Genomic DNA, 27,509 nt, shown 5'->3' on the forward strand with positions numbered 1-27,509 from the left:
TGCCATATCTCTTGTGACCATGGCTGTTGGCTTTCCTGCTCACATGGTGTCACTGGGGTCTCTGCCTCCATGCAGCTGTGCACTGTGCTCACTGAGGCAGACCCAAGCCCTCCAGGGCAGCCTTAGGAGCAGACTCCTGTGGATGACCCACAAGCAGGAGTGGGGGTAAAACCACAACTGACCTCTGGGGACAGAGGAACTAAGGAAGAGGACCAAAAACCTTTCCAGCAGCTGCACAAGCTGCAGATTAAATCCACATGATCAACTTGGTAAACTCTATGCCTATGGAATATATAAAAAGACAATGAGTGCTTCCATAAAAGAAAACTCTCTAGCTGTGGATTGCAAAATAAAATTGTTTCTTATCACATTGATGATATCTTGGTGATTAAGATGTATGTGCGTGCGTGCATGCTAAGTCACTTCAGTTGTGTCTGACTCTTTGCAACCCCATGGACTGTAGTTGGCCAAGCTCCTCTGTCCATGAAATTCTCCAGGCAAGAATAGTGGAGTGGGTTGTCATGCCCTCCTCCAGGGGATCTTCCCAACCCAGGGATCAAACCCAAGTCTCCTGCACTGCAGGCAGATTCTTTACCACTGAGCCCATGGTTTTTTTTTTTTCATTTCTACTGTTGGTATTTTCTTTTTTTCTTTTTTTTTTTTTCATTTATTTTTATTAGTTGGAGGTTAATTACTTTACAATATTGTAGTGGGTTTTGTCATACATTGACATGAATCAGCAATGGAGTTACATGTATTCCCCATCCCGATCCCCCGCCCACCTCCCTCTCCACCAGATCCCTCTGGGTCTTCCCAGTGCACCAGCCCTGAGCACTTGTCTCATGCATCCAACCTGGGCTGGTGATCTGTTTCACTATAGATAATATACATGTTTCGATGCTGTTCTCTCGAAACATCCCACCCTCCCCTTCTCCCACAGAGTCCAAAAGTCTGTTCTGTACATCTGTGTCTCTTTTTCTGTTTTGCATATAGGGTTATCATTACCATGTTTCTAAATCCCATATATATGTGTTAGTATGTAGTGTTCTTTATCTTTCTGGCTTACTTCACTCTGTATAATGGGCTCCAGTTTCATCCATCTCATTGGAACTGATTCAAATGAATTCTTTTTAATGGCTGAGTAATATTCCATGGTGTATATGTACCACAGCTTCCTTATCCATTCTTCTGCTGATTGGCATCTAGGTTGCTTCCATGTCCTGGCTATTATAAACAGTGCTGCGATGAACATTGGGGTGCATGTACCACTGAGCCCAATTAAGTTGGGCTTCAGGGAATCCCAATTAAGGCATATCCTCAGGACAAAAATCATATCCCAGAAGTATTCTTTAGGTACAGCTGAAGGGTAGAAGTATGGTCTATATAAAGACTTCTGAGAAGGTGAAAACCATGCCAACTAGTTCCTTTCATTTAGACAAAATGACTGATCAGCAGATGCATTAGCATGAAGATAAGTATCTGTTGTTTCAGGCCATTAAGATATTGTGGTTGTTTGTTAGGCAGAATTCTCAAAGCAAAATTGCCCCTAAGTTTGGATGCATGTTCACAGTGGGCCGTTTCTCTCACCATACAAAGCAGAGGATCACGTGCGCTGCCTGAAGGTCTGCTAACTAGGAGGACTGCCTGTCATCTCTGGGTTTACGGCCACTCCCCAGAGGGGCTCTAGCTCAGCAGTGATTCATTTCCGGTTTACCTCCACACAGTGACATCACCCATCTGTAAACCAAACCAGTCTTTCTCTGCCTTGTCTGTCAGCTGATTTTAAGGAACTTTGCTGATATTATAGGTGTAACTTGATGGGAGATGCAGGTGCAACACTGGTGGATGGTGTGGAGTCTGATCTGCTTGCTCTTGCCCTCTGAGCCCGCTTATGTCTGATGCTGAAGGTATCACTTTGTTCTTAGAACAAAGGTCTTTGTTTAAAGGAGGCTCAGCACCTACCTCCTTTTCTGCCTTAGTGAATCTGACAGAACCCAGCTCATCATGGGCAGCTCTGGCCACACGGTCCCTTGATGTGCCCTGAGCAGTCACTCCATCATTTCCAGCACCTGGTAGCTGCAGCCTTGATTTAGAAATCCAGGGGGTTTCTTTTGTGATTCTTATACTGAGGTTTGCCATATTCTTCACACTGTCTTTTCCCCTTCTAGCTATCTTTGTAAATTTCTACTCTTTCCTATATGAGTGCTCAGTTGCTCAGATATGTCCTCTCCTTCAGTCAATGGTTTCCAACTTGAAAAACAGCTCGAGTAGGGTAACTAAATAATATATTGTAACATTTTATTAGAGATGGCATCTCTCAGCCTCCTGATTATCCACCCTTGTTTTCTTTTGGTTGTGTAGGTTGAGTTATGTCCTTGTTGGTCATCTACCTTTCTTGCACCTAGGGTTGTCATGTTCTATTAACCATTCCCATAGCTTTCTGTAGGGCTTCCCTAGTGGCTCAGAGAGTAAAGCGTCTGCCTGCAATGTAAGAGACCTGGGTTCGATCCCTGGGTTGGGAAGATCCTCTGGGGAAGAAAATGGCAACCCACTCCAGTACCCTTGCCCAGAAAATCCCATGGAGGGGGGAGACCAGTATGGGGTCGCAAAGAGTCGGACGTGACTGAGCAACTTCACTTTCACTTTCTTTCACTTTAACTTTCTGTAGTTCAGATACCGTTGGTTACCACCCCAGCCTTGATGCTCATTGCAATAACTGTACCTGTTTTGCTTCTGATCTTTAAATGCTACCAGCTGACTTCTGTTATTTTGTGATTTTTATCTTCTTTTCCTCTCTGCTCTCAGAGAACTCTGTTATTTCTCCCGTTTCTTTTTAACTGTGCTTTGCAGCTTGTGGGATCTTAGATCCCTGACCAAGGATCAAACCTGAGCCCCTGCTGTGAAAGTGTCCAGTCCTAACCACTGGACCTCCAGGGAATTCTGAGAGAGTCCTATTCTTTAATAGAATCCCTTAATGTTAGCCCTAGCCTGCAGAGGGCAGCCACCCCTGAGGTTCTCAACAATGCCACCAATGAATTCCATATTGCTGGGTGAACACAGTGTCCTTTGGACTCTCCTATGAAATACAGATGACTGGTGGGAGTTTTGACCTTATGTGATATGTCCACTCTAGCCTGCTCACTTTGATCTTTTTGATCCCTTCTCCCATCATCTCCTATGGAAGTTCTGGAATTTCTACTTCACTTGGTGTGTGCTACTAGTTTTCTAAGTATCCAAGAGAGAGTCTAGAGGAATGTTGCCTAACCTTTGACAAATATTAAACCTTGAAGAAACTTTATATGTAAGAGGTGTGTCATAAAAGGAAGAGAAAAACAGTTATAGATTGTCCTGAAATGTTGGCTATGGGGATTTTTTTTTAAAGGCAGAAGAACTCATAGTCTTGCCAAATGCTAATTATAAATGTATCAGAAAATTTTCAGGAACAATGTATTTGAAAGCCTTTTGCTTAGTCTGAGAAAATTTCACACCCTTTGAGTGAACTGTTCAAACTCCGACCTTGCCTTTCTGGGTGTTCTTCCATTACAGTTATTTTCACTTCCAACCTTAGTCAACAACCCACATATCTGGCTGTTCTGTGGCCTAGTCCCCTCAAAAACTTACTTCTTATCTGATATCTTCCACTAGAAAATGCATTTCAATATTTTTTTCTTTAACCAGTAATGTTTGATATGTCTAACTCTCTAACCTTTCAATTAGTCAACTTTTGACCTGTATCATATTACTCATAACACAGCAATCCCTGGGGTTTTAATCTGTCACTTCCTTCATTCTTTCTTTCTTCTGTATATTCAAAACAACCTCGTGGTCCATGATTTCAGTTCTATACTTACTTGTTTCTTAGATTCGTTTACTCTCTCAACCTATTGCTGAATCAAAACAACCAATTACAAATTCCGAGTGAACACATGCATCTATGTATCTCCCTCTTTTTTTTGTCTTTCAAATTGAATATTTCTGGCGTAAAAATCATGATGATGTTGATGATCTGTATATTTCATATGATCCAATCTGACTCAGACCAGGAAACAATGCTATTTACCAATCTTTTTAATCATTTCCATTTGACTTCCTGCTTTAATATCCATGATGACTATTTTGACTGTTTTCATTCTATTGAGGTCTTCTACCACATCCTTGATGCTCTGCCTCTCTGGTGAGAATGCAGGAGTCATTCTACGCATATTCTTTCAACTTGCTCTTACCTCAGAATTTCCTCAGGTGTTAACAACTTTGCTTTCTCTAAGGCACTCCACATATCCTTCCTCATGCCAAGAATATCTACATGAACATATAAAGATTGTACAAATGTGTACCAAGCTCAACAGTAAGTGAGCAAGGGTTAAACAGTACAGCTATTAATTGCTATCTCTGGGCAGAGTGTTTAATTGTAGGAGGAAAAATTATAACAGATTTCATGATTCTACTGAATAGAAAGAGAATGTCTTAGATCCAGTCTAAAATTAGTGTTCTAGCAAAAAGCAAATAAGAAAATATAAAAACTTACAAAACAAATGAAAAAAATTCAAAACCAAACCAAACAACACAACATTGTAAATCAAGAGCAACCAAAGACAAGTACAGTATAGATTTCCCATTGTTTGAACACAGAGGCAATTAGCCAGAGGCCAAAGGGTGCTCAAAACAGAGAGGCTTGAGCAAATCACAAGGCAACTGCAAATAAAGACACTTGTCATCCATGGATAATAATTAAAAATGTGGCAAGTACTTTCTAAAAAACTTTGTTTATTAATTTATGGCTGTGCTGTGTCTTCATTGCTAAACATGAGTTTCCTCTAGTTGCAGCGAACGGGAACTCCTCTCTAGTTGTGGTGCATGGCTTCTCATTGCAGTGGCTTCTCTTGTTGTGGAACATGGGCTCTAGGTGCATGGGTTTCAGAGTTGTGGCACATGGGCTCAGCGGCTCTGAGGCATGTGGAATCTTCCTGAACCAGGGATCAAACCCGTATCCGTTGTATTGGCAAACAGACTCTCAATCACTAGACCACCAGGGAAGTCCTGGCAAGTACATTGTGAAGCTTAATTTTACTTTAAATTATTAAATTAAGAAGGAGCGTGAATTTTTTGGATAAAATTTCCAGGTTCTCTTGCATCTGATTTCCAGTTAGGCTGTCGATGGGAGGTACTGGAGTGAGACTGGAGTTGTAGAGGGGAAAAGACCCTTCTTCTGCTCCCTGCTGCCTGTGTTAACTGGTGCCTCTGGCAGTGTCAGTCTGTCCCTGGCAGCTCAGCCTTTTCACCTTTCCGATATAGTCTCAGGAGTGGGAGACACTTGCCATTAACATAAGTCTCTGGGTTGCCTACTTTCTTCCAAGTTTGGCTTTTTAACTCTTCTGATGCTTATATAACTAATTTCCCATAATTAAATCCTCTATTAAGTTACCTGTCATGGGTTCTTTTCTTTTGTCTGAACCTTGACTGATAAAAAGATAGAGATTATCTTCATTGTATGGGTGGATTAAGCCTTGTACAACATCACATAGCTAGTTTAAAAACAGTCTTTCAAACCAGTTGTGCTTCATTTCAAAGCCCAAGTAAAATGACTATGCTGTATGCAAAGGATATTCTGAATGAATGTTCAAATAAACAATTTTCATGCATTGCTTATTTTTATTACTTGGCTCAAATTGTCTGCATGATAGCACTAAACAACTATTATTAATGTTTAACTCTCTATCTCTCCCTTTAGCTTGTGGTACTGCTTGAGAGTAAGCACTTATTGTATTTAACTTTGTACTCCTAGCACCAACTACTGTGATTGGAATGTAGTAGAGCCTTAATAAATATTTGTGGAGTGAATGAATAATAATCACTACTGTTTACAGAGTGATTATTCATTCTAGTAAGTTAGCTAGGAGTCTTACATAAATTTTATAACTCAATTTTCATAACAATCTTGCAAGGTAGGCATAAATATTCCAGCATCATAGATAAGGGAAAATAGACTCAGAGTTTAAACAATTCACAACTAAACTAGAATTAAAGTCTGATTATATCTGGCTGCTTCCATTAATGTGAATAAACAAATGTGTAAATAGTTGGGTTGGAAAAAAAATCTAAACATATTATTGGATTTACAGTTTTTAGAGGAGCTTCATAAACAGATGAAGTCTTATCTCTATGAGAAAAAGGGTTGGGAAAAAAATCTAAACATATTATTGGATTTACAGTTTTTAGAGGAGCTTCATAAACAGATGAAGTCTTATCTCTATGAGAAAAAGGAGTTTAAACAATTCACAACTAAACTAGAATTAAAGTCTGATTATATCTGACTGCTTCTGTAAATGTGAATTTTTGAATCTAAAACTATGCTTATGAAGGCAAAAGAAAGAGAAATTGGGATAAAAATATGAAAATGAAACAGTTCAAGTTGCTGATGTAAAAAAACATTGGCTACTCCCATAATTATCTAATCATTCTCTAGAGTTACTTGGCATGAAATGTAACACTGATGATATTCACAACCAGCTCCCCTAAAGACGTAGAAGACAGATTTTAGCTTTACTTTTCCAGGTCTTGGTTTATTATCCAATGTGTGTGCATGCTAAGTCACTTCAGTTGTGTCTGACTTTTTGCAACCCCATGGACTGTAGCCTTCCAGGCTCCTCTGTCCTTGGGATTCTCCAGGCAAGAATACTGGAGTGGGTTGCCATGCCCTCCTCCAGGGGATCTTCCCGACCCGGGGATTTAATCTGCATCTCTGGTGTCTCCTGCTTTGGCACATGGTTTCTTTACCACTAGCACCACCTGGGAAGCCCATATTATCTAGCACTAGACGGTAAAGTAACTGGGTATCCAAAGTAACTGGGGTAGGTATGTCTATTGCTGGACTACTGATGATGGTTTTTACTTATATTTCTGAGTGTTCCATTATTTGCTTTGCGTAGTAAAATCATATGTGCAAGTCTATGGCCTGATTAAGTTTTTCCCTTAGTGTTAGCAGAGTGATGCATTCCTGATACCTCCTCTGAGTTTGCACTTAAAATAATGCCTTTATTTGTAAGGCTGATTTGCAGAATCCATTGTCTTATTCTTTGATTTCTGATGAAAAGGAACTAATAGAAGCAAGATAATTTGGTAGGCATCAAACAAAGAGCTGTTGTTGACTCTCCTTGTGCTTCTTTGGCATGTACTTGCCTGGCTTGGTATTCGCTGATATGATTTCAGCTGATACCACCAGGAGGCTGTTCTCTTCTTTGCCGAGCAAGGACCCACTTGAAAATTCTGGAAATAAACAAGTTTTGTAAGATTTTTGCTGGTGTGACCCTGTCTTTTTTCCCAGGGAAAGGATGTTCTCCTAAATCTTCTTCATGTATGTACTATTAGTTTTGTCATGATAAAGTAAAGCTTTTATTATGTTAATTCAATAGTGTAGAATAATATAAATTAAATGTATGTATTTCCCCAGGTAGTTTGTAACAATAGAAGCTATGTTTGTGTATTTATCATTGGGAAAAGAGTTCAATAAGACCATTTACTTGTTTTATAAAAAATTGTATTCTTTTATGGTTGAGATGCATCATTATGGGCTGGATACCAAGGGGTGTCAAAAACCCCAGAGTGTTGCTGTTTCATGGGTATAGACTTTCAACCACATAAGATGAAAAATTTCTAGAAATCCACTAACCAAACACGTGCTAATTGTTCTGGAGTGAACAATTCCGTAATGTGATTTTACCACAATTAGAACGAAAACAAAAAGAAGACACAAAAGGCAGAGTTGTGACCAGTAGACTTGGAAAAAATTCAACTACGTTCATGCTGCACAATTACTTGCTCCCATTTGAATGCTCAGAAGGAGTTAGAGAAATAAACTGATTCTCTACTTAATAAAACTGCCGCAAGGCATTTTCATCAGCAGTGATGATTGATGGGGATTGGGTCAGTGATGCTGCAGTCCTAGGAGCGGAAATCACCATGTGGACAGAGCTGTGATGACAAAAGGGTTCATAAGGCTGACTCTAGTCTGGTCTTCAGGATATGAAGGAAAAAACATGTGTAGTCTCTGATTTAGGGCCAAAGTGCTCAGCAGTGATGGTGACATTAATTAATTTTGTTAAGTAAGAAGAATAGAACGTATTTATTTATTTCCACTAAAATGTTTCCAAAGTGTCTGAAAAGCTAAAATGTTTTCACTGTATAAGTTGGCAAATTTGGGAAAGTTTAGTACTAACTGAGGGCTTCTCTGGTGGCTAAGATGGTAAAGAATCTGTCTGGCAATGAAGGAGACATGGGTTTGATCCTTGGGTTGGGAAGATCCCCTGGGGAAGGGAAGGGCTACCCACTCCAGTATTATTGCCTGGAGAATTTCACGGACAGAGGAGCCTGGAGGGCTACAGTCCACGAGATCTCAGAGAGTCGGACACGACTGAGGGTTAACACTAGTGCTAATTGAGTCACATTTAATTCTTTCCAAATCCTTAGCTTTAAACATTGCATTTTGTTCCAGTTAAGACAATTGTTTAAAAACTTCTTTCAAGGCTGGAAACACATTTTGTAACAAATCCTTGAGGCATGATGATAAAACCTGCACAGTATCACAATGCTTATAAGGAAACACAGAATTCCCCAAGGTAGGGATTTTCTCTTACCAACTCCAACTTCTATGCCTCTGCAGCAATATGGGGAAAATGGGCATCTAGAATAGTCATGATTTTAGCCACCAAAATGCAAGAGTACAACTTTGATACCAAGAGGAATAAGTTCTCTCCCTCTTATTGTTTAGTTGGGTGGTTATATTGAGCTCTAATACATTGAAATATAAGCAAGCAAGTATGGGGGAAAAAGGGAAAAAAAGCATAGGAGAGAGGGATTCAGAAATGAATGAGAAGGAAAAAATGAGGGCAGGTAAGAAGTTTATGATAAAACCAGATAAGGACTGTGTGTGCTCAATCTCTCAGTCTGACTCTTTGAGACCCCTTGGACTGTAGCCCGCCAGTCTCCTCTGTCCATGGGATTCTCCAGGCAAGAATACTGGAGTGAGTGAGTTGCCATTTCCTTCTCCAGAGGATCTTCCCAATCCAGGATAGAGCCTGGGTCTCTTGCATCTCCTGCATTGCATCCGCATAGATGAAGACCAAAAAAGAGGAGTTCCCAGTCTTTTGATAAATCATCCCTGTCTACGGGTTTTTTTTTTTAAAACTAGTGTCATGTACTTGCACAGTACTTAAGGTGATTTGGAATTTTATGGGAGGGATTTCAGTGTGAATTCATTTGTATTGTCATTCAGAATTGCTAAGGTTGGTCTCTAATATTTTCACTTGTGACCTATGAATTTTTTTTACCACTCACATACCAAACATTTTGCATTTGATCTCACACTGTCCAGTTTTATTCCAATATGTTTTACTGAAGAGTTTTACCTTTCCCAAGAAAAATATAAGTTCCTTGGGATCTGGGTTCAAGTACCATCCACAGAACCTTATTCTTCTCTAGTGATATATATTTATTGTCTTTAGGGCAGCTTATCTGTCCTGTTCACAGCTGGAATGCTGTGACACAGCATTATGCTTAACACAATGATTGGCATAGAGTAGGCTTTTGATACATATTTGTTGTTTTCATAAAAGAAGGACTAAAGATAATTAAATTCATATATAATTTTTCAGTGGCTATTGCCTTAATGCGTGTAGGGAATTAGATTCAGGTTTTTAAAAATTAAGACCAGTCTGGATATTGTTAAATGGATATGTTTCAGAAGATTTTAGTCAATTAATCCTGGGGATACTGTTATGATAGCATCTGACAACTTGAAGTAAATTTACTAGAATAAATATTGTCAGAGTGAAATAGTTTGGTTTTGGTACAAAATATTGCCCTGGTTTCAAGAAAGGAAATAGGCAAAATCTTTGACAACGCATTAGTAGAATTTAAAAGACTATGCCATCTTTTTATTTTACATATAAAAGCATGTATCTCTATACTGTATATATATACTTAGACACACATATGTCTGTATTTAATATATATGCATATGTATAGATCACCACCTTTGTTTGGTCTTCTCCTAGACCTCACTTCTTAACTGGCAGCTGTAAGATTCCTTTCCAGATCAAAGAATTATTTGTTGTTTTTACTTAGGCTATTTCCATGATTAAAATTCCATGTCTCCCCAGGTTTCCGTGAATCAGCAGTGCCCCAGAAAGTGTTTCCCGTCTTGAGACTCCACGGAAGTCTTGGAATCCAAAGAACTTGAAGAGGGAGCCTGGCCAAACGAGATTTTTGAGTCTTTGTAGGCTTGCTAAACCCGATACTTAGCACACAAATCAAAGTCCGTGTGTTCCTAAAAGCAGCATTTTCATGTAAGTCCAGGGAGCTCATTGTGGTTTTATTTATTTTGGCTAAAGAAGTGAAAAGTTTTGTTTTAACCTTGTGATTGTTATTTTGCAAGGAGAACATAACAAATTATTTTAATCTTTAATCTCACTAAAGAGTAACTGAAGTGATTGGATGTAACTTTTTCAATGGAAAACTAACAACTAAATCTTCTCTAAGGTCATTACTTTCTGGATCTGAATCAGAAGCTTCCTAGGTATTTTTGTTACACAATGGATTCTTGATTCTGTTATTCAGAGTCAGTGTTTTCTTCACAAGAATGATGCTTTATGACTGTCAGTAATTTAATAGATTTTTGTCTTCTTAAAAGACTAGAATTAAGAAATATCAAGATTTAGAACATAAATATCTTGGACTATTCAGAAGAGCAACATGGGAGAAACTGAGGAAAGAATGGAAACTCACAGAATAAGATGTCTTTCCAAGGTGAAGGTATGGACTTGCTTTGTGTGGATATATGTATATGCACTGTATTTTCTTTTTAAACCTAGATCTTGTAAAGTTGTTTATATCTTCATGCAGTAATCTGATAATAAATTATATTACCTGATATATTGATCATTTCTTGCTTTAATGAAACTGATTTGTATCTGAGAGTGTGTCTAAATAGGATTATTGATTCAGGAAATTTAATCAGAATAGCTTTGAAGGATTTAAATGGGAGACAGGATCTTAAACATTTTCAAGCACACATAATACAGTATGATTTACTTTCCTGGCTGCTGCTGCTAAGTCGCTTCAGTCGTGTCCGACTCTGTGCAACCCCATAGACGGCAGCCCACCAGGCTCCCCCGTTCCTGGGATTCTCCAGGCAAGAACACTGGGGTGGGTTGCCATTTCCGTCTCCGATGCAAGTGCAAGTGAGAAGTGAAAGTGAAGTCGTTCAGTCGTGTCCGACTCGTAGTGACACCATGGACTGCAGCCCACCAGGCTCCTCGGTCCATGGGATTTTCTAGGCAAGAGTACTGGCGTGGGGTGCCATTGCCTTCTCCAAACTTTCCTGGATCAAAGGCCTATTTAACGTTCACCCTTCTGGTGAGAGGGGTATGGAGCTCTCTCCTGGAAAATGGTATATTGGACAGAAAAGCTTTGCTAATCTGTATTCAGTGATGACTTCACAATGACCCACTAAAACATGCTCACTTCAAGCTTTGGCAACATACCAGTCATTCTCTATAAGAAAAATGCCCATTTTGCTAGCTGTTTTGGGTATTCTTAACTACTTCAGAGCAATCCTTTTTGCATAGCCATAAAATCATTTTGCCTTCAAGCAAAATTTGAATTTATTTTAACTCAGAAGATCTGGATACTTGTCCTGATTCTACAGCTAGTGCCTGCAAGTGGTTATCAAGCTATGACACTGCCACCAATTTTCTTCCTATCGAAAGTCTGTTTTCTCTTTATATGTGTGTAGGAAAAATCTACGTATGTACAGGAAAGTTGAGAATCATGATATAGAGTTAGAAAACTACTTTTGCCTGAAATGCTGCATTAATTATGTATTTTAAAAATCCCCTTAAATTTTTCCTTAATTCTGATGTCCATCTCCTAAAACCGAGGATTTAAAAATAAAGCTTGAAGACCAGGCTTCCTAGATTTGTGCTGAGTTCAACTGCTGGTTTGCAACGTGCCCTTGGATAAGTTGCTTAACCTCTTTGTGGTCCATTTTTCTCCTCTGAAAGAGATAATGATAGTTTACTATCTCATAGAATTTTTTTTTCTTTTTACATGCTCTGAACAATGACTGGAATATTGTAAGCTTTCAATAAATACTAGTTATTATTAATAGCATTTGTGGATAAGAGTCAAGAATTATATATTAACAGTTGGCTTTTAATTTTTTGTAATGTTGGAGTTTGGCAGGATTAGATCTTGATCTGAATGTGACAGCCACGTATTGCAAGCGCAAGTTTATCAGGTAAAAGACAGCTGCTTAATAAGTCGAGCATTTGTGGATAAAAGTCAAGAATTATATATAAATGATTGGCTTTTAATTTTTTGTAACGTTGGAGTTTGGCAGGATTAGATATTGATCTGAATGTGACAGCCACGTATTGGAAGCACAAGGTTATCAGGTAAAAGACAGTTGCTTCATAAGTCGTCTGGGTTGCTCTGATTCTCTGACCTTAGAAATCTGCTCATTAAGCAAGCATTTTTCGAAAGTAATAAAGGACTCTCTTCAACAAGTTTGCTTCAAAGGTTGGGGCATTATTGAAAGCTGATAGGACTAGCTTTATAAATATTAAGGTTATTTTGTACTAGACACGGGTAGGAATAGCCACTAGTTAGACAGCCTACCTAGATGTTTCAAGAAAAGGAAAGTGGGATCATGATTTATCGAGTTTCCTTTCTTAAAATGTTAAATAAAAGAAATTATTCTTTAAAATACGATTTGTACTGTGCTTGGTTGGCTTTGCTTGTTTTTAAATACAAAATTTGAATTATAAAATCATGTGAAGGTATTTACAGTGTGCTCTGCAAAGATTTACAAGGAGATGCCAGACATGGTTTTTATAAATGGGATTTATTATAAAAGGATAAATAGCTAGAGATATAACTATGCTATCTAGTCATATGACTAGATATGTCATATGTCATATGTTATATGACATATGTCATATGACTATATGACAATATGCATTTTGACTTATATTGAACTTGATATTTAAATTTCCCAAGTCTTTTCCACATATATTTATATTCAGATTTCCCAAATTAATTGGTGAGGTAACTTTTGGCTTAGATGTAGTTAATCCTATTGAATTTCATCTATAGTCAGCTTACTTTCAGATCTGACTGCTTTTTCAAGATGTTTTTGAATGCTGATTCTGTCATTTATTCAATAAATTGCACTGAGAACCTATTGTTTGTGAGACTGAAGACACAAAGGTAAATAAAATATGGCTCCTATCATTGAGATGCTCTCAGGATAGTGAAATAAGAGGTTATAGGCATCTAAACACAGAAGTAAAGTGTACTGTGGGGAATTCCCTGGAAGTTAAGTGGTTAGGACTCTGGCTTCCATTGCAGGGGACTAAGATCCTTGTGCCGTGTGGCATGGCCAATAAAAAAAGAAAGTCCCTTAAAAATAATAAAGTGCATTGTGCTGAGGGCTGTAATAGAGGCAGAAACACAGCAGAGTGGAAAGATAAGGAGGATACCTGGGAAGTAGAAAGACAAGGAAGACTACACAATAGAAATAATGGTATAGTGAATTTTAAATATTGAGCATACATTTATCAGATGCACAAAGTGAAGAAAACACTACAAGTGGAGGACCACCTGTAAAAGTCACTGAGATTTAAAGTAGCATGATGAATTAAAAGAACTATAAGTAGAATATTATGCTTGGGGACAAGGGGCAGGAGATGATAGTGAGATATAAATGAGGCTTTGTTTGCATGTAAAAAATAGGGGTTTTTGTTAGTTGGAATCCACTGAAAAGTTTCAGGAAGTGGAATCACATGCTAATTATGAATTTTATTCATTAATTGGATGAATAACTATCATGCTCCAAGTTAGTGGTGGTGGCAGGTAGAAGGGAGATTGGAAGTCGGAAAGAGTACAGGAGACAAAAAAAAAAATGATTGCAATTGTCTAAGCTAAACTGTATATCAGTTTGAGAGATTTCAGCATCTGGGTGGTAGTTAAAGCTATAGAAATATGAGAATTACTAGAAAGAAGATATCAGGTGAAAACTAGAGGGTGTGAGACAAATGCCTGAAGAAGTTGGCCAAAGAAGAGATGACTGAATACAGAGTCTAGCAGGTAGGCAGAGACATAAATATGCATTGGGAGAGGAAATTTTAGGAAGGAAAGAGAGATTGATGATGCTAAATGACTGAGACATCAAATTAGCTGAGGACCGAGAACTGTCTATTGGATGTGGAAATCAGGAAGTTGTTAATGACCTTCTACAGAGTAGCTTCAGGAGGGGCTAGACTGTAGTAGACTGAAGGGCGAGGGGAAGGTTTGTGTAGGCAATGAATCTAGACTGTTCTTCCAAACAGCTTGATAGTACCTGGTGCAACCACCAGGGCAGAAAGAAGATTTTTTAGGACAGAAATATCTTGCATGTATTTATAAGTTAGTAGAGAGGGAGGTAGTAAAGAGTATGAGGTTGAAAACAGAGGAGGGGTTTAGTAATTGATGAATTAGGATTTCAGCAATGGAAAGAATGGGTTCCAGAGCATGGATGGAGAGATTTTCTTATATAGGGGGAGGGATCCATCCTTTTAAAAGTGGAAGGAAAATTAGAGTGGCAGGGAGAGGTAAATTTGAAGGTGAAGATGCTGAGACCATTTTCTGATCAAGAGGAGCACATGGCTGAGTTGGAGTCCTCCCTCTTGAAAGGAGTGTATAAATTATGGAGTTGGTTCAAGATTGAGAAATTGGAGGGGTAAGGATTTTAGTGTATGAGTGTACTAGCTGGACAGTGAATTGAATGGTCTTTCAGGATGGAAGTGTCATCACGAAATACTTTTAAGGAGGTCAAGGAAAAAGCCCCGTGGTATAAGATTGGAGACCACCATTCAGGTTGACATAAACCTATTTATCCATAATTTGTTGATTTTGAAGCAGTAATTAATCTACCTAACTTATGATTACCCAGTATACAATGCTCCTTTTTCAAATCCCTTTCTAAGATCTAAATCTTTTCCCTTCTTATTTAATACAATTATCAAAATGTTAGCCTTTCATATTTAACCATTCTCGTTCCTACTGATCACAATGATTCTGTTAAGTTGTCCTTGATTTTTGTTATGGATTATGTCAGTCTGGCAGCTGTCTGGAGTTATACCAATACATAGGAAATGTGATTCAATATGTGGAATATTGTATTCATATTTGTTTATCTTAGAAAGTATCTGTTCAGTTTAGAAATATTTCTATTATTGTTTATAATTAAATATTGCTTTAAATAAATTAACTGGCAATAAATAGCAAAATACTGCTGTATACATTGCATATAGCTTTGCATAAAAGAGAACTTAAGCAAATTTGCTACAGAAATAATGCCTTTGTGTAATGCTACATTCTTTTAAAAAAATTAGCATGCATGTATTCTTTTGTTCTACGATAGCATTGTAATGCTGAAAATCTATTTAAATCATTTGCTATGTCTTATTTAGAATGCTAACTTGTTTCTATGTATGTATAAGACATTTCCATAAAATAATGAGGCTACCAATGACCTACAAAATTCAATATCACTAATCAATTAGTTCAACTTTGAATTTTTAAAGTGAGAACATAGCATAGAAAACAAGAAGAGTTCACTTTAAAGGGTTCTCTCAAACATAAGAGTTACTTGAACTGGAAACAACCAGTATTTTGGTAGAAGATATTTTATCAACAAGTGGCAAATATACAATTTAAAAATAAAATTTTCATGTTTTCTTGTACTTTTTTTCTTCCTAGATGTTTCTGTTGGCAATAACTTGTGCATTTGTATCCAAAACCCTATCCGGATCTTATATGAATACCATGCTCACACAAATAGAAAGACAATTCAACATCCCAACATCTCTAGTTGGATTTATTAATGGAAGTTTTGAGATTGGTAATGAACTGTTTTTGCATTGCTTCTTTGTATGTATTGTCTATGGAGCTAGTCTGAATTTTACTTTCCTTATTTTCTGCTTTACGTCATTCAGTCTGACTGCATGTATTTTCTAAAATGGCTTAAATAACCTGGCTCACTTTGGAATATATTTAGAAAGAATTCATTTAAATATTATCCCCAAATAACACTTAAACATTGCCACATATCCAATCACAGGGCTTTTTATTCTAATGGTTAAATTTTTAAAAATCTAATAGTCTTTTGGTCAGCTAGCATGAGCAGCAGAGTGTTTAGAGTATTAATATTTAATCTATCATTTAATGACCTTTAGGGCTTTATCTTCATGTTTAGAAGATATCAAGGGGAAAAAGGGAATTCATTTTTTTTTTTAAAGCAAATATTTTTATTCTCCTGTTGTTTCTGGAAGGTTGACAATTCTCTTTTCTAAGTGGAAAGAAGAAACAGTTTTCGTGTCTCACTGACTTTATTTTAGAAACAGCCTATAGGGAAGCATAAAGTCTATTCTTGGGCTCTGATATTTGTGGTTGATTGGGAAGATGCGAGGTCAGAGAGAAAGAATGAGGAAGGGAAAGATTTCTCCTGTGAACAAAGTGGTGGGAACTACAAACGCTACTCCTGTAGTTTTAGAGTGGGTTTTACTTCCTTTAAGAGGAAAGTTGCCTTTAATACTTTTAATCAGTATCTGACAGAAAAGTTAGAATTGGAGAGAGGCAAAACTGAAACCAGTGATGCTTGATCTTGTCTCCTAGTCTTCTGTCCTGTCAGACCTCATTCAGCATCACATACGTGACAGATCCTGGCCTCGGAGCCAGAAGTCACTCCTTCTATAGGCCCTTTGAAAACCCAGCTCACAGTCTAATGAAGGGCATAGATGCAAAATAATTTAGTTGAATGCAGTAAGTTTGTGACATAGGTATATGACAGTTCCTATAGGAACACAGAGAAGGGACACTACCTCCCTTAAGGAAGATAGGCTCTTGACGTAAAGGTTTTACAGATGAAGAAAGAGGGTTGATAAGTTTGAAGAGAATTCCCGTAGAAGAAGAAGCATAAGGATGAAGCAGTATGGTAACTCATGTGTGGAGCAACATTAAGCCCAATATTACCAACTGGCCAAGCTTCAGGTGGGAATTACTAGATTATAAATCTGGAGAAATGGGCAGGAGTGAGAAATAAGCTACTGGAGAGCTTTGCATGCTCACTACAAAACTTATCTTTTATCCTCTAGGTAACAGAGAGTCACTAAGAAATTGGCCAGGGTTATTAATATTTCTGTGTCAAGGACCTCTTTGGCAATCTGATGCCAAATGTTCTTAGAATAACATTTTAATTGAATAAATTAAAAATTACAAGAGTACAAAGGAAGCCAATTATATTGAAATAAAATTATCAAAATATTAAAAATAAAATATATTTGCATTTTTTACCAACACATTAGATAACAATATCTACACCAGTTTTGAAGTAATCATCCGTGTCAATAATATTTTGAGGCATCTGCATCAGCTGTAATGTCATATGCAAATACCTGTAACTTCTGTTGGTGATAGTTGGTGACAAAATTGTACATGCTTCCAATACTACTGTAGTTTGCATCTGCTTTCATTGTCAAAGGAAATACTAATGTTTAGTTAATTTAGTGAAAATAAAGATGCAATTTTATTTTTCTCACTCAAGTTCATGGAACACCTGATTTCTATTCATGGACTATTTCAGGGTTTATAGATTGCAGGTGAAGAACCTCTGTTGAAACACATTGTAAAACAGAGCCCTCCTTCATGGCAGGAGTTGTGTTTTAATCACTTATTATTTCGTGCACCTCTAGCACCAATTCCAGTATTTGAGATATTTATTATACAATGAATGCTAGATAGTTAATGATTAGGTGAGGCTGTTAATTCAGACTTTGTTCATAATTATTGAAATATTCATTTCTCACATCAATTTTTTTTCTAGGAAATCTTTTGTTGATTATATTCGTGAGTTATTTTGGACCAAAACTGCATAGACCAATAATGATTGGTGTTGGATGTGTGGTTATGGGCCTAGGGTGTTTCTTACAATCACTACCTCACTTTCTCATGGGCCGGTAAGTATTGCAGCTTCCGACGATTTTTTAGGTGCAATTTTCAGCTGCAGGAAATAAGCTTGGATTTCCTTTCTAGAATAATGCTTCCTAAAGGCACAGAGAACTGTCATAAGAACTGCAAGAAGAACTGTAGGTGCAGATTCTGTCCTACCTACCTCTTCTATGCTCTTGGCTGTCTGACTTCCATTTGACATGTCAATTTATGAAACAGAGATTTGGGACAGAGTTGAGTCTGATGAAGATTCTTTTTTTAATTTTAATTTTTAAAATTATCAAACTATGATAACACATTTATCAGAGACTTGGAAAATACAGAATGAGGTTACTATATATTACAGTTATTTTTTTAAGTAGATAAATTGAGATTTCTGTTGGAGTTTCAATATCAAAATCTTAAAAATTAATAGAATGAATATACAGAGAAGTAGAAGGATATAGTGAACCAATTCAACATAATTAAATTTATACAATTTTCACACAATCAGTTCAGTTCAGTCGCTCAGTCGTGTCCGACTTTTTGCGACCCCATGAATCGCAGCACTCCAGGCCTTCCTGTCCATCACCAACTCCCAGAGTTTACTCAAACTCATGCCCATCGAGTCGGTGATGCCATCCAGCCATCTCATCCTCTGTCGTCCCCTTCTCCTTCTGCCCCCAATCCCTCCCAGCAGCAGGGTCTTTTCCAATGAGTCAACTCTTCGCATGAGGTGGCCAAAGTATTGGAGTTTCAGCTTCAACATCAGTTCTTCCAGTGAACACCCAGGACTGATCTCCTTTAGGATGGGCTGGTTGGATCTCCTTGCAGTCCAAGGGACTCTCAAGAGTCTTCTCCAACACCACAGTTCAAAAGCATCAATTCTTCAGCGCTCAGCTTTCTTTGCAGTCCAACTCTCACATCCATACATGACCACTGGAAAAACCATAGCCTTGACTAGACGGACCTTTGTTGGCAAATTAATGTCTCTCCTTTTTAAAATGCTGTCTAGGTTGGTCATAACTTTCCTTCCAAGAAGTAAGCGTCTTTTAATTTCAAGGCTGCAATCATCATCTGCAGTGATTTTGGAGCCCAGAAAAATAAAGTCTGACACTGTTTCCACACAATAGTAGGATACAGATCCTATTCAAATTTCCATCGGCTATAAACTGGGGAACACTGGAATGTAGCCAGGGACATCAAACAAGGTGCAAAAATTTCATGGCCTAAGATCACACAGTCTGTTCCCTTATTGTGGAATTATGTTAGAAATTGATGAAATTTCTTAGGACCTGGAAAAATTTGGGATTACTCCTTTCTAGGGACAATTTTTTTCCAGTTATTTCTGTTTAATTATGTTATTCTGTACAGTTATAGTTTTTGTTTAATTATAGGTCACCAAGAGATAGACTAGTCTTCAGGTTGATTTTTATTTTAACTTTTACCACATTAATGAGTACAAAGTTGCAAAAAGTAAAATTATTTTGAAAAAGTGTTGTCCTCCACCCCTTCAACATTGCTTATGTTACTGCTCCTCAGAGGCAGCCACTCCTAACTCGTTTTGCTCTTTTGCTCTTTGCTTCCATATTTCTCAGTAAATGTTTATCCTTTTAGTTTTTGATACTTTAGTGTTATGTAATAAACATATTGCCTTCCTACTGTAAAATCATAGTCACTATTCCTGTGACTATGTAAATATTTTTATATTTCAGCTGAACCATGCTATTTTTCCTTTTTTATATCACTTTTAATTTTTCCTAGATTAAATAATTGCCTTATTTTATGTATATTAAAAATATCAATTGATTTATTTTTGGTTGCATCAGGTCTTAGTTGCAGTGCATGGGTTCAGTAGTTGTGGCCCATGGGCTTAATTGCTTTGCAGCATGTGGGATCTTAGTTCCCTGACCAGGGATTGAACTTGTGTCCCCTGCATTAGAAGGTGGAATCTTAACCACTGAACCAACAGGGAAATCCCCCTCATTCTATATTTGATTCGTTTTCATTTCCCTTGAATCATCACCAAATTCTCTCCCAGTAGGGTGATGTCTTCTGAATATACTCAGACACATCAGAGTGTTTCATTTTTGCCTTTGAGTTGCGTCCCCTGTCACCACTGAATCTCCACCTGCAATCTGGACTAGGAACTCTCCACGTCTGCTGCATGGCTGCTTCCTTGAAATTTTCACTCACTGTTCTCCTTGGAAACTTGTTTTGCCTCTTTCTTCCATTCAAATACTTACTTCCTGGGTATCATATCTTCCGCTTTCCTTTTCATTCTTACTCTTTGTGGAAAACATTATCTAATAGGTTGCTGAGAAAGTGTAAGAGATGTAACAATTTTAAGACCTTGGACATCCGAAAATATTCCTATTTTCCTTTCATACCTGGTTGACAGTTTACCTGGTGTAAAATCCTGGTTTGAGGTTGTCTCCCTAGGGATGTTGAAAACATCATTTTCAACGTTTTTCTCGAGAATCCTGTACCATTTTAAACCCTGTGACCAGTTTCTTCTCTCTGGAGTTATTGGGATTTTCCTTTAAACTCCAGAGTTTGAATTCATGGTAATTGCCTTGGTATAAGTGTTTTTCCTTTATTGTTCTAGGTGCCTTCAATCTGGACATTTATAAAAATTATTTGTATTGTTTCTTGGATAACATCCCCTCCCCCCACGTTCATTCCCCTAAGGCACGGTGTGTGTGCTCGGTCTTGTCTGACTCTGCGACCCCACGGACTGCAGCCCACCAGGCTCCTCTGTCCATGGGATTTTCCAGGCAAACATACAAGAGTGGATCACCATTTCCTTCTCCAGGGGATCTTCCTGACCCAGGGATCCAACCCAGGTCTCCTGCCCGGCAGGCAGATTCTTTACCAACTGAGGAATGGCGACCGACTCCAGTATTCTTGCAACACAACTGAGCACACGTGCTCTGGAACTTTCACTCCTCCACTTCTCTTTATAAAACGTCCAGTCATCCCTGAATATTGTTACGCTCTGAGTTAACCTACAGTTTTCTCCTCTTATCTCTCCAATTTTCTATCTCTTTGTCTTCTCATTACTTTCAGGGGAGATTTCTTTTATCTTGCAAACATTTGAGTGCATTTCTAACTTTTGCTCTCATATTTTCAACTTTCAAGGTATTGTTTGTTGTTCTTTGAAGGTATCTTTTTAAGAAACACCTTCCTGTTTTTTAAGCATGCAATGTCTTTCTCCATCTGCTTTTCCTTCATCTGTCTTCTTGTCTCTGTCTCCTTCGAGTGTACAGTTTTTATTTGCTTTGTCTCTGTCCTTATGTTACAGGTCTTCATACCTCTGGTGGTCCTTGGTTAGTTACTCATACTTAAGAAACAGGGATAACAACAACAAACTAACCGGAAGTTCTGTGTCCATGTGTATGACGTGGTGGTGGGAGGACTTCTTCACAGCACAGGGACCAGATGGCTCAGAGCTGGCTCAGAACTGCCCATAACCCGTCAGCTAATCTAGGCAGGGGTTCTCCAATCTGCTGTCTGAGACACGGTGCAACGTGGCTACCAGCCAGGTGTGAGTGGGAGTCTCACTCTTCAGTACATAGATTCTTCTTTTACTTAATATCCCTAGTTTTTAGTGTGGCCTCTTATACGACTTAAGGACTAAATAATAACCACAAGCTATCCTCAAAGTGCCTGTTCTGACTGTCTGCAGTCAAAGGCCATTTTTTTTGGGCTGGTGGACAATGCCTATAAAGGTTTAACTGCTCTTTATACACATTTTAAATCAATCCTCTGATTTTTGGGATCATATCCACTCCCACCTTGATCTAGTATCCTGTCTGAAATTTCTAAGGATGTGTGGCTCATGTTGGGTTGCTCCCCTGCAGGCACTTCCTCAGGCCTGTGCTTCTCATATTTTTTAGTTCAGTGACCACCCACTTATTGATTTTCCCATTTTCCAAATCTTATCTTCTTGTCAAAATTTCAAATTCTCTTACTTCTTGTCAATCTTCCCTCCTCTTTACCTTTGTGGCATTATATTTCCTTTGCCATTTTATAATCCATCAGCTGTTATTTTGCTGAAGTTTTTGGGATGAACAGACTTGGAATGAATTATTTTGATGAGTTTCATGGATCAGATAAATGAAAATGATATGACATCTTCTCAGGCATTTCTGAAGGGATCAAGAGTTGTCAGGCAAAAAGTTTTTCTTATCCTTTTATTTTCTATCCTGTCCAAGACAACATCAAGTAATATTCAGCTATTATTTGCATTTCTTTCTACCCTCTGCTAAAGGTGCTAGTTTTTTGTCTGAAGCTGGCATGTCTCATGGGATCATGGGTGTGGCGACAAAAGCCTTTGTCCACAGTTCACAGCCAAGCTCTGTGGCCATGACTGGACAATAGTTCTAAGGGGAAGGTATATTGACCTTTTTTATTATGTTCAATAGCATAGAAACTAGACTTATCAGTACTTCCTAGTATAATATTCTTTAGCTTATTTGTTGTTCAGAAGGGCAAGTCTATTTATATATTTATTTTGACTTTTTCTTATCGAGTAGAAATATAGAAACTAGTCCAGCAAAAAATTCTAACAAAGAGAGACTTAGCTGGAGATATTTTCTTCCATTATTGCAGCTTATAATTTACTTTCAGAGAAAGGGCATGGGGATCTTGATGTATGCACACTATGATATTTAAAATAGATAACTAGTAAGAACTTGATGTATGGCACAGGGAAATCTACTTAATGCTCCATAAGGACTGATAAGGGAAAAGAATCTAAAAAAGAGTGGATATATGTATCAGTCTCAGTTCAGTCACTCAGCAGTGTCCAACTCTCTGCTACCCCATGAACCACAGCACGCCAGGCCTCCCTGTCCATCACCAACTCCTGAAGTCCACCCAAACCCATGTCCATTGAGTTGGTATGCCAACCAACCAACTCGTCCTCTGTTGTCCCTTTCTCCTACTGCCCTCAATCATTCCCATTGTCAGGGTATTTTCAAATGAGTCAGCTCTTTGCATCAGGTGGCCAAAGTATTGGAGTTGCAGCTTTAGCATCAGTCCTTCCAATGAATACCCAGGACTGATTTCCTTTAGAATGGACTGGTTGGATCTCCTTGCAGTCCAAAGGACTCTTAAGAGTCTTCTCCAACACCACAGTTCAAAAGCATCAATTCTTCGGTGCTCAGCTTTCTTTATAGTCCAACTCTCACATCCATACATGACTACTGGAAAAATGATAGCCTTGACTAGATGGACCTTTGTTGGCAAAGTAATGTCTCTGCTTTCTAATATGCTGTCTAGGTTGGTCATACATTTTCTTCTAAAGAGTAAGTGTCTTTTAATTTCAAGGCTGCAATCACCATTTGCAGTGATTTTGGAGCCCAGAAAGATGAAGTCAGCCACTGTTTCCCCATCTATTTCCCATGAAGTGATGGGACTGGATACCATGACCTTAGTTTTCTGAATGTTGAGCTTTAAGCCAACATTTTCACTCTCCTCTTACACTTTCATCAAGAGGCTCTTTAGTTCTTCTTCACTGTCTGCCATAAGGGTGGTGTCATCTGCATATCTGAGGTTATTGATATTTCTCCCAGCAATCTTGATTCCAGCTTGTGCTTTTTCCAGCCCAGTGTTTCTCATGATGTACTCTGCATATAAGTTAAATAAACACAGTGACAATATATTGTTTTGATGTACTCCTTTTCCTATTTGGAACCAGTCTGTTGTTCCATGTCCAGTTCTAACTGTTCCTTCCTGACCTGCATAGAGGTTTCTTAAGAGGCAAGTCAGATGGTCTGGCATTCCCATCTCTTGAAGAATTTCCCACAGTTTGTTGTGATCCACACATCCAAAGGCTTTGGCATAGTTAATAAAGCAGAAATAGATGATTTTTTGGTAACTCTCTTGCTTTTTCGATGATCCAGTGGTTGTTGGCAATTTGATCTCTGGTTCCTCTGCCTTTTTAAAACCACTTGAACATCTGGAAGCTCACGGTTCATGTACTGTTGAAGCCTGGCTTGGAGAATTTTAAGCATCACTTTGCTAGAGTGTAAGATGAGTGCAACTGTGCTGTAGTTTGAGCATTCTTTGGGACTGCCTTTCTTTGGGATTGGAATGAGAACTGACTTTTTCCAGTCCTGTGGCCACTGCTGAGTTTTCCAAATTTGCTGACATATTGAGTGCAGCACTTTCACAGCATCGTGTTTTAGGATTTGATAGTTCAACTGGAATTCCATCACTTCCACTAGCTTTGTTCATAGTGATGCTTCCTAAGGCCCACTTGACTTCATATTCCAGGCTGTCTGTCTCGAGGTGAGTGATCACACCATCATGATTATCTGGGTCATGGAGATCTTTTTTGTACAGTTCTTCTGTGTATTCTTGCCACCTCTTCTTAATATCTTCTGCTTCTGTTAGGTCCATACCATTTCTGTCCTTTATTGAGCCCATCTTTACATGAAATGTTCCCTTGGTATCTCTAATTTTCTTAGAGAGATCTCTAGTCTTTCCCATTATATTGTTTTCCTCTATTTCTTTGCATTGATCACTTGGAAGGCTTTCTTATCTCTCCTTGCTATTCTTTGAAATTCTGCATTCAAATGGATATATCTTTCCTTTTCTCCTTTGCTTTTTGCTTCCTTTCTTTTCACAGCTATTTGTAAGGACTTCTCAGACAGCCATTTTGATTTTTTGCATTTCTTTTTCTTGGGGATGATCTTGATACCTGTCTCCTGTACAATGTCATGAACCTCCACCCATAGTTCTCAGGCACTCTGTTTATCAGATCTAGTCCCTTAAATCTATTTCTCACTTCCACTGTATAATCATAAGGGGTTTGATTTAGGTCATACCTGAATGGTCTAATGGTTTTCTCCACTTTCTTCAATTTCAGTCTGAATTTGGCAATAAGGAGTTCATGATCTGAGCCACAGTCAGCTCCTGGTCTTGTTTTTGCTGACTGTATAGAGCTTCTCCATCTTTGGCTGCAAAGAATATAATCAATCTGATTTTGGTGTCGACCATCTGGTGATGTCCATGTGTAGAGTCTTCTCTTGTGTTGGTGAAGAGGGTGTTTGTTATGACCAGTGCGTTCTCTTGGCAGAACTCTACTAGCCTTTGCCCTGCTTCATTCATTCCAAATTTGCCTGTTATTCCATGTGTTTCTTGACTTCCTACTTTTGCATTCCAGTCCCCTATAATGAAAAGGACATCCTTTTTGAGTGTTAGTTCTAGAAGGTCTTGTAGGTCTTCATAGAACTGTTCAGCTTCAGCTTCTTCAGTGTCACTGGTCAGAGCATAGACTTGAACTACCGTGATATTGAATGGTGTGCCTTGGAAACGAACAGAGATCATTCTGTTGTTTATGAGATTGCATCCAAGTACCGCATTTCAGACTCTTTTGTTGGTTATGATGGCTACACCATTTCTTCTAAGGGATTCTTGCCCACAGTAGTAGATATATGTATATGTGTAACTGATTCATTTTGCTGTACAACAGAAACTAACATAACATTATAAATCAACTATACTCCAAGAAAAATTAATTAAAAAATAATTTAGTTTTTGAGAAAGGGCCTAGGATTCTTGTGGTAATTTGCCTATGGTACATAAGATATATGTTCACAATCTATTAACCATTTTGTGCTTATGAGAAGAGAAAATGTCATTACACTGCACAGTGTTTGAATATCCAAAGCTCTCTCATTATGACAGGCAAATGTGTTGTTTTTCTTGGAGCTTGGTGAATGCATGAAAAGATTATTGTTTGAATTCTCAGAAAGTGGGAGTATGTATTTTATGAGCCAACCTTAGAGAAAACAACGTGGGAGACTTGTTTCGTTATGTTGTTCCTCTCCCCCCACAAGCCTTTATTTTCCTAATTATACTTTGTAGAGTCTATTATTTTTCTTAGTTTTGTTCCTTATCCCACAGTAATATTTCCAGTAATGATCACCTAAAAACATCACAAAAGGTTGATGTTAGGTAATCTAAAGTGTAGAGATGCAGATAATCAAAAGGTAACTGTGAGTGAATCACACATTTACAAGACTGGCAAGTTCTTTTTGGCAGCATCAATCCAGAATGACTAGGTGTCAAAGGTAAAAGGACACCTCATTTCCTGGGTTTGGATGTTGTCTCTTAAATGAAGCATGAACATCTTCACAATGCTCACATTGTCCTCATCGACTCCGTAACACAAGCATGCTTTTGTGTTCATACAGATATGAATATGAATCTACAGTTTCAATTTCCGGCAATTTGTCCTCAAACAGTTTCTTGTGTATGGAAAATGGAACCCAGATTTTCAAACCAACAGAAGACCCATCAGGTTATAAATTTCATTACTTTGGTTAATTTGTAACTGAAGACTTTCTATGGAGGGGCTTTGAATGAGTTATTGGGTTTGGTTAAGTAAGGTAAATGAACAAAAAGATATTTCCCCCCAGGATTTTTGAGAGGATCACAGAGAATAGGAATGGAGAACAGAGAATATTAGTCGTCTTATATTTGCATATACTTACTAAGCCTACTTTGTCTATTCTTTAAAACGGTTATTTAAAAAAAGTCAGGGACTTCCCTGGTAATCTAGTGGCTAAGACTGCATTCCCAATGCAGGGGCCCTGGGTTCAATCCCTGGTCAGGGAGCGAGATCCCATATACCACAACTATGGGTTCGCATGCTGCAACTAAAAAGATCCCACCTGCCACAACTAAGAACTGTTGCAGCCAAATAAATAAACAAATATTAAAAAAAATAAGTCAAATATATCCTCCCAAGGGCCGCTGTAGAGTTAATTCCATTTGTGGAAAGCATCTTAGAAGGATAGGTTTGTACTGACGTTTTGGTCTATACAATTTTCTAAATAGGAAACAGAGGTAGAAAGAAAAATCTTAAGATTTGTGTTATATTATTGGCCACCTTATGCAAAGAACTGACTCACTGAAAAGGACCCTGATGCTGGGAAAGATTGAGAGAAGAAGGAGAAGGGGATGATAGAGGATGAGATGGTTGGATGGCATCACTGACTCAGTGGACATGAGTTTGAGCAAACTCCAGGTGATAGTGAAGGGACAGGAAAGCCTGATGTGCTTCAGTCCATGGGGTCACAAAGAGTCAGACATGACTGAGCGACTGAATAACAAATAATTGATATTCTATAGCAAAGAGGTGATCCTACAGACTTGCCTCAGACCAGAACTTCTTTTCCTCTGATGGGGACATTTTCATGCTGGATTCATATTAGTGAAAGTTATGGTGGTCCCCTAGGTTGGAAATATCAGTACCAGCATGGAATAAGAGGGAAGCAAAACAGTTTATTTTTCTTTAAATTTTCATTGATGTATTCTTGATTTAAAACGTTGTGTTAGTTTCAGATGTACAGCAGAGTGAATGTTATACATATATATATATCCATCCTATTTTAGATTCTTTTCCCATATAGGCCATCATTAAGTATTGAGTAGAGTTTCCTGTGCTATTATCTAATGGGTCCTTATTCAAA

At 38.1% G+C, this 27,509-nt stretch overlaps 1 protein-coding gene across 1 annotated transcript in view; it reads left to right on the forward strand.

The window, feature by feature from the left end:
• Positions 1–10,721: 10,721 nt before the first annotated feature.
• SLCO1A2 (solute carrier organic anion transporter family member 1A2) overlaps positions 10,722–27,509 on the forward strand; it is a 52,884-nt gene continuing 36,096 nt past the window's right edge. The window contains exons 1-4 of the mRNA XM_065921923.1: positions 10,722–10,806; positions 15,796–15,937; positions 17,918–18,050; positions 26,229–26,335. Of these exons, the coding sequence (XP_065777995.1) occupies positions 10,747–10,806; positions 15,796–15,937; positions 17,918–18,050; positions 26,229–26,335 (442 nt within the window). The 5' untranslated portion in view covers positions 10,722–10,746. The remainder of the gene's footprint in view (positions 10,807–15,795; positions 15,938–17,917; positions 18,051–26,228; positions 26,336–27,509) is intronic.

This window comes from Muntiacus reevesi, chromosome 1 (genome assembly GCF_963930625.1).
Source record: "Muntiacus reevesi chromosome 1, mMunRee1.1, whole genome shotgun sequence".
Classification (NCBI taxonomy): Eukaryota; Metazoa; Chordata; class Mammalia; order Artiodactyla; family Cervidae; genus Muntiacus; species Muntiacus reevesi.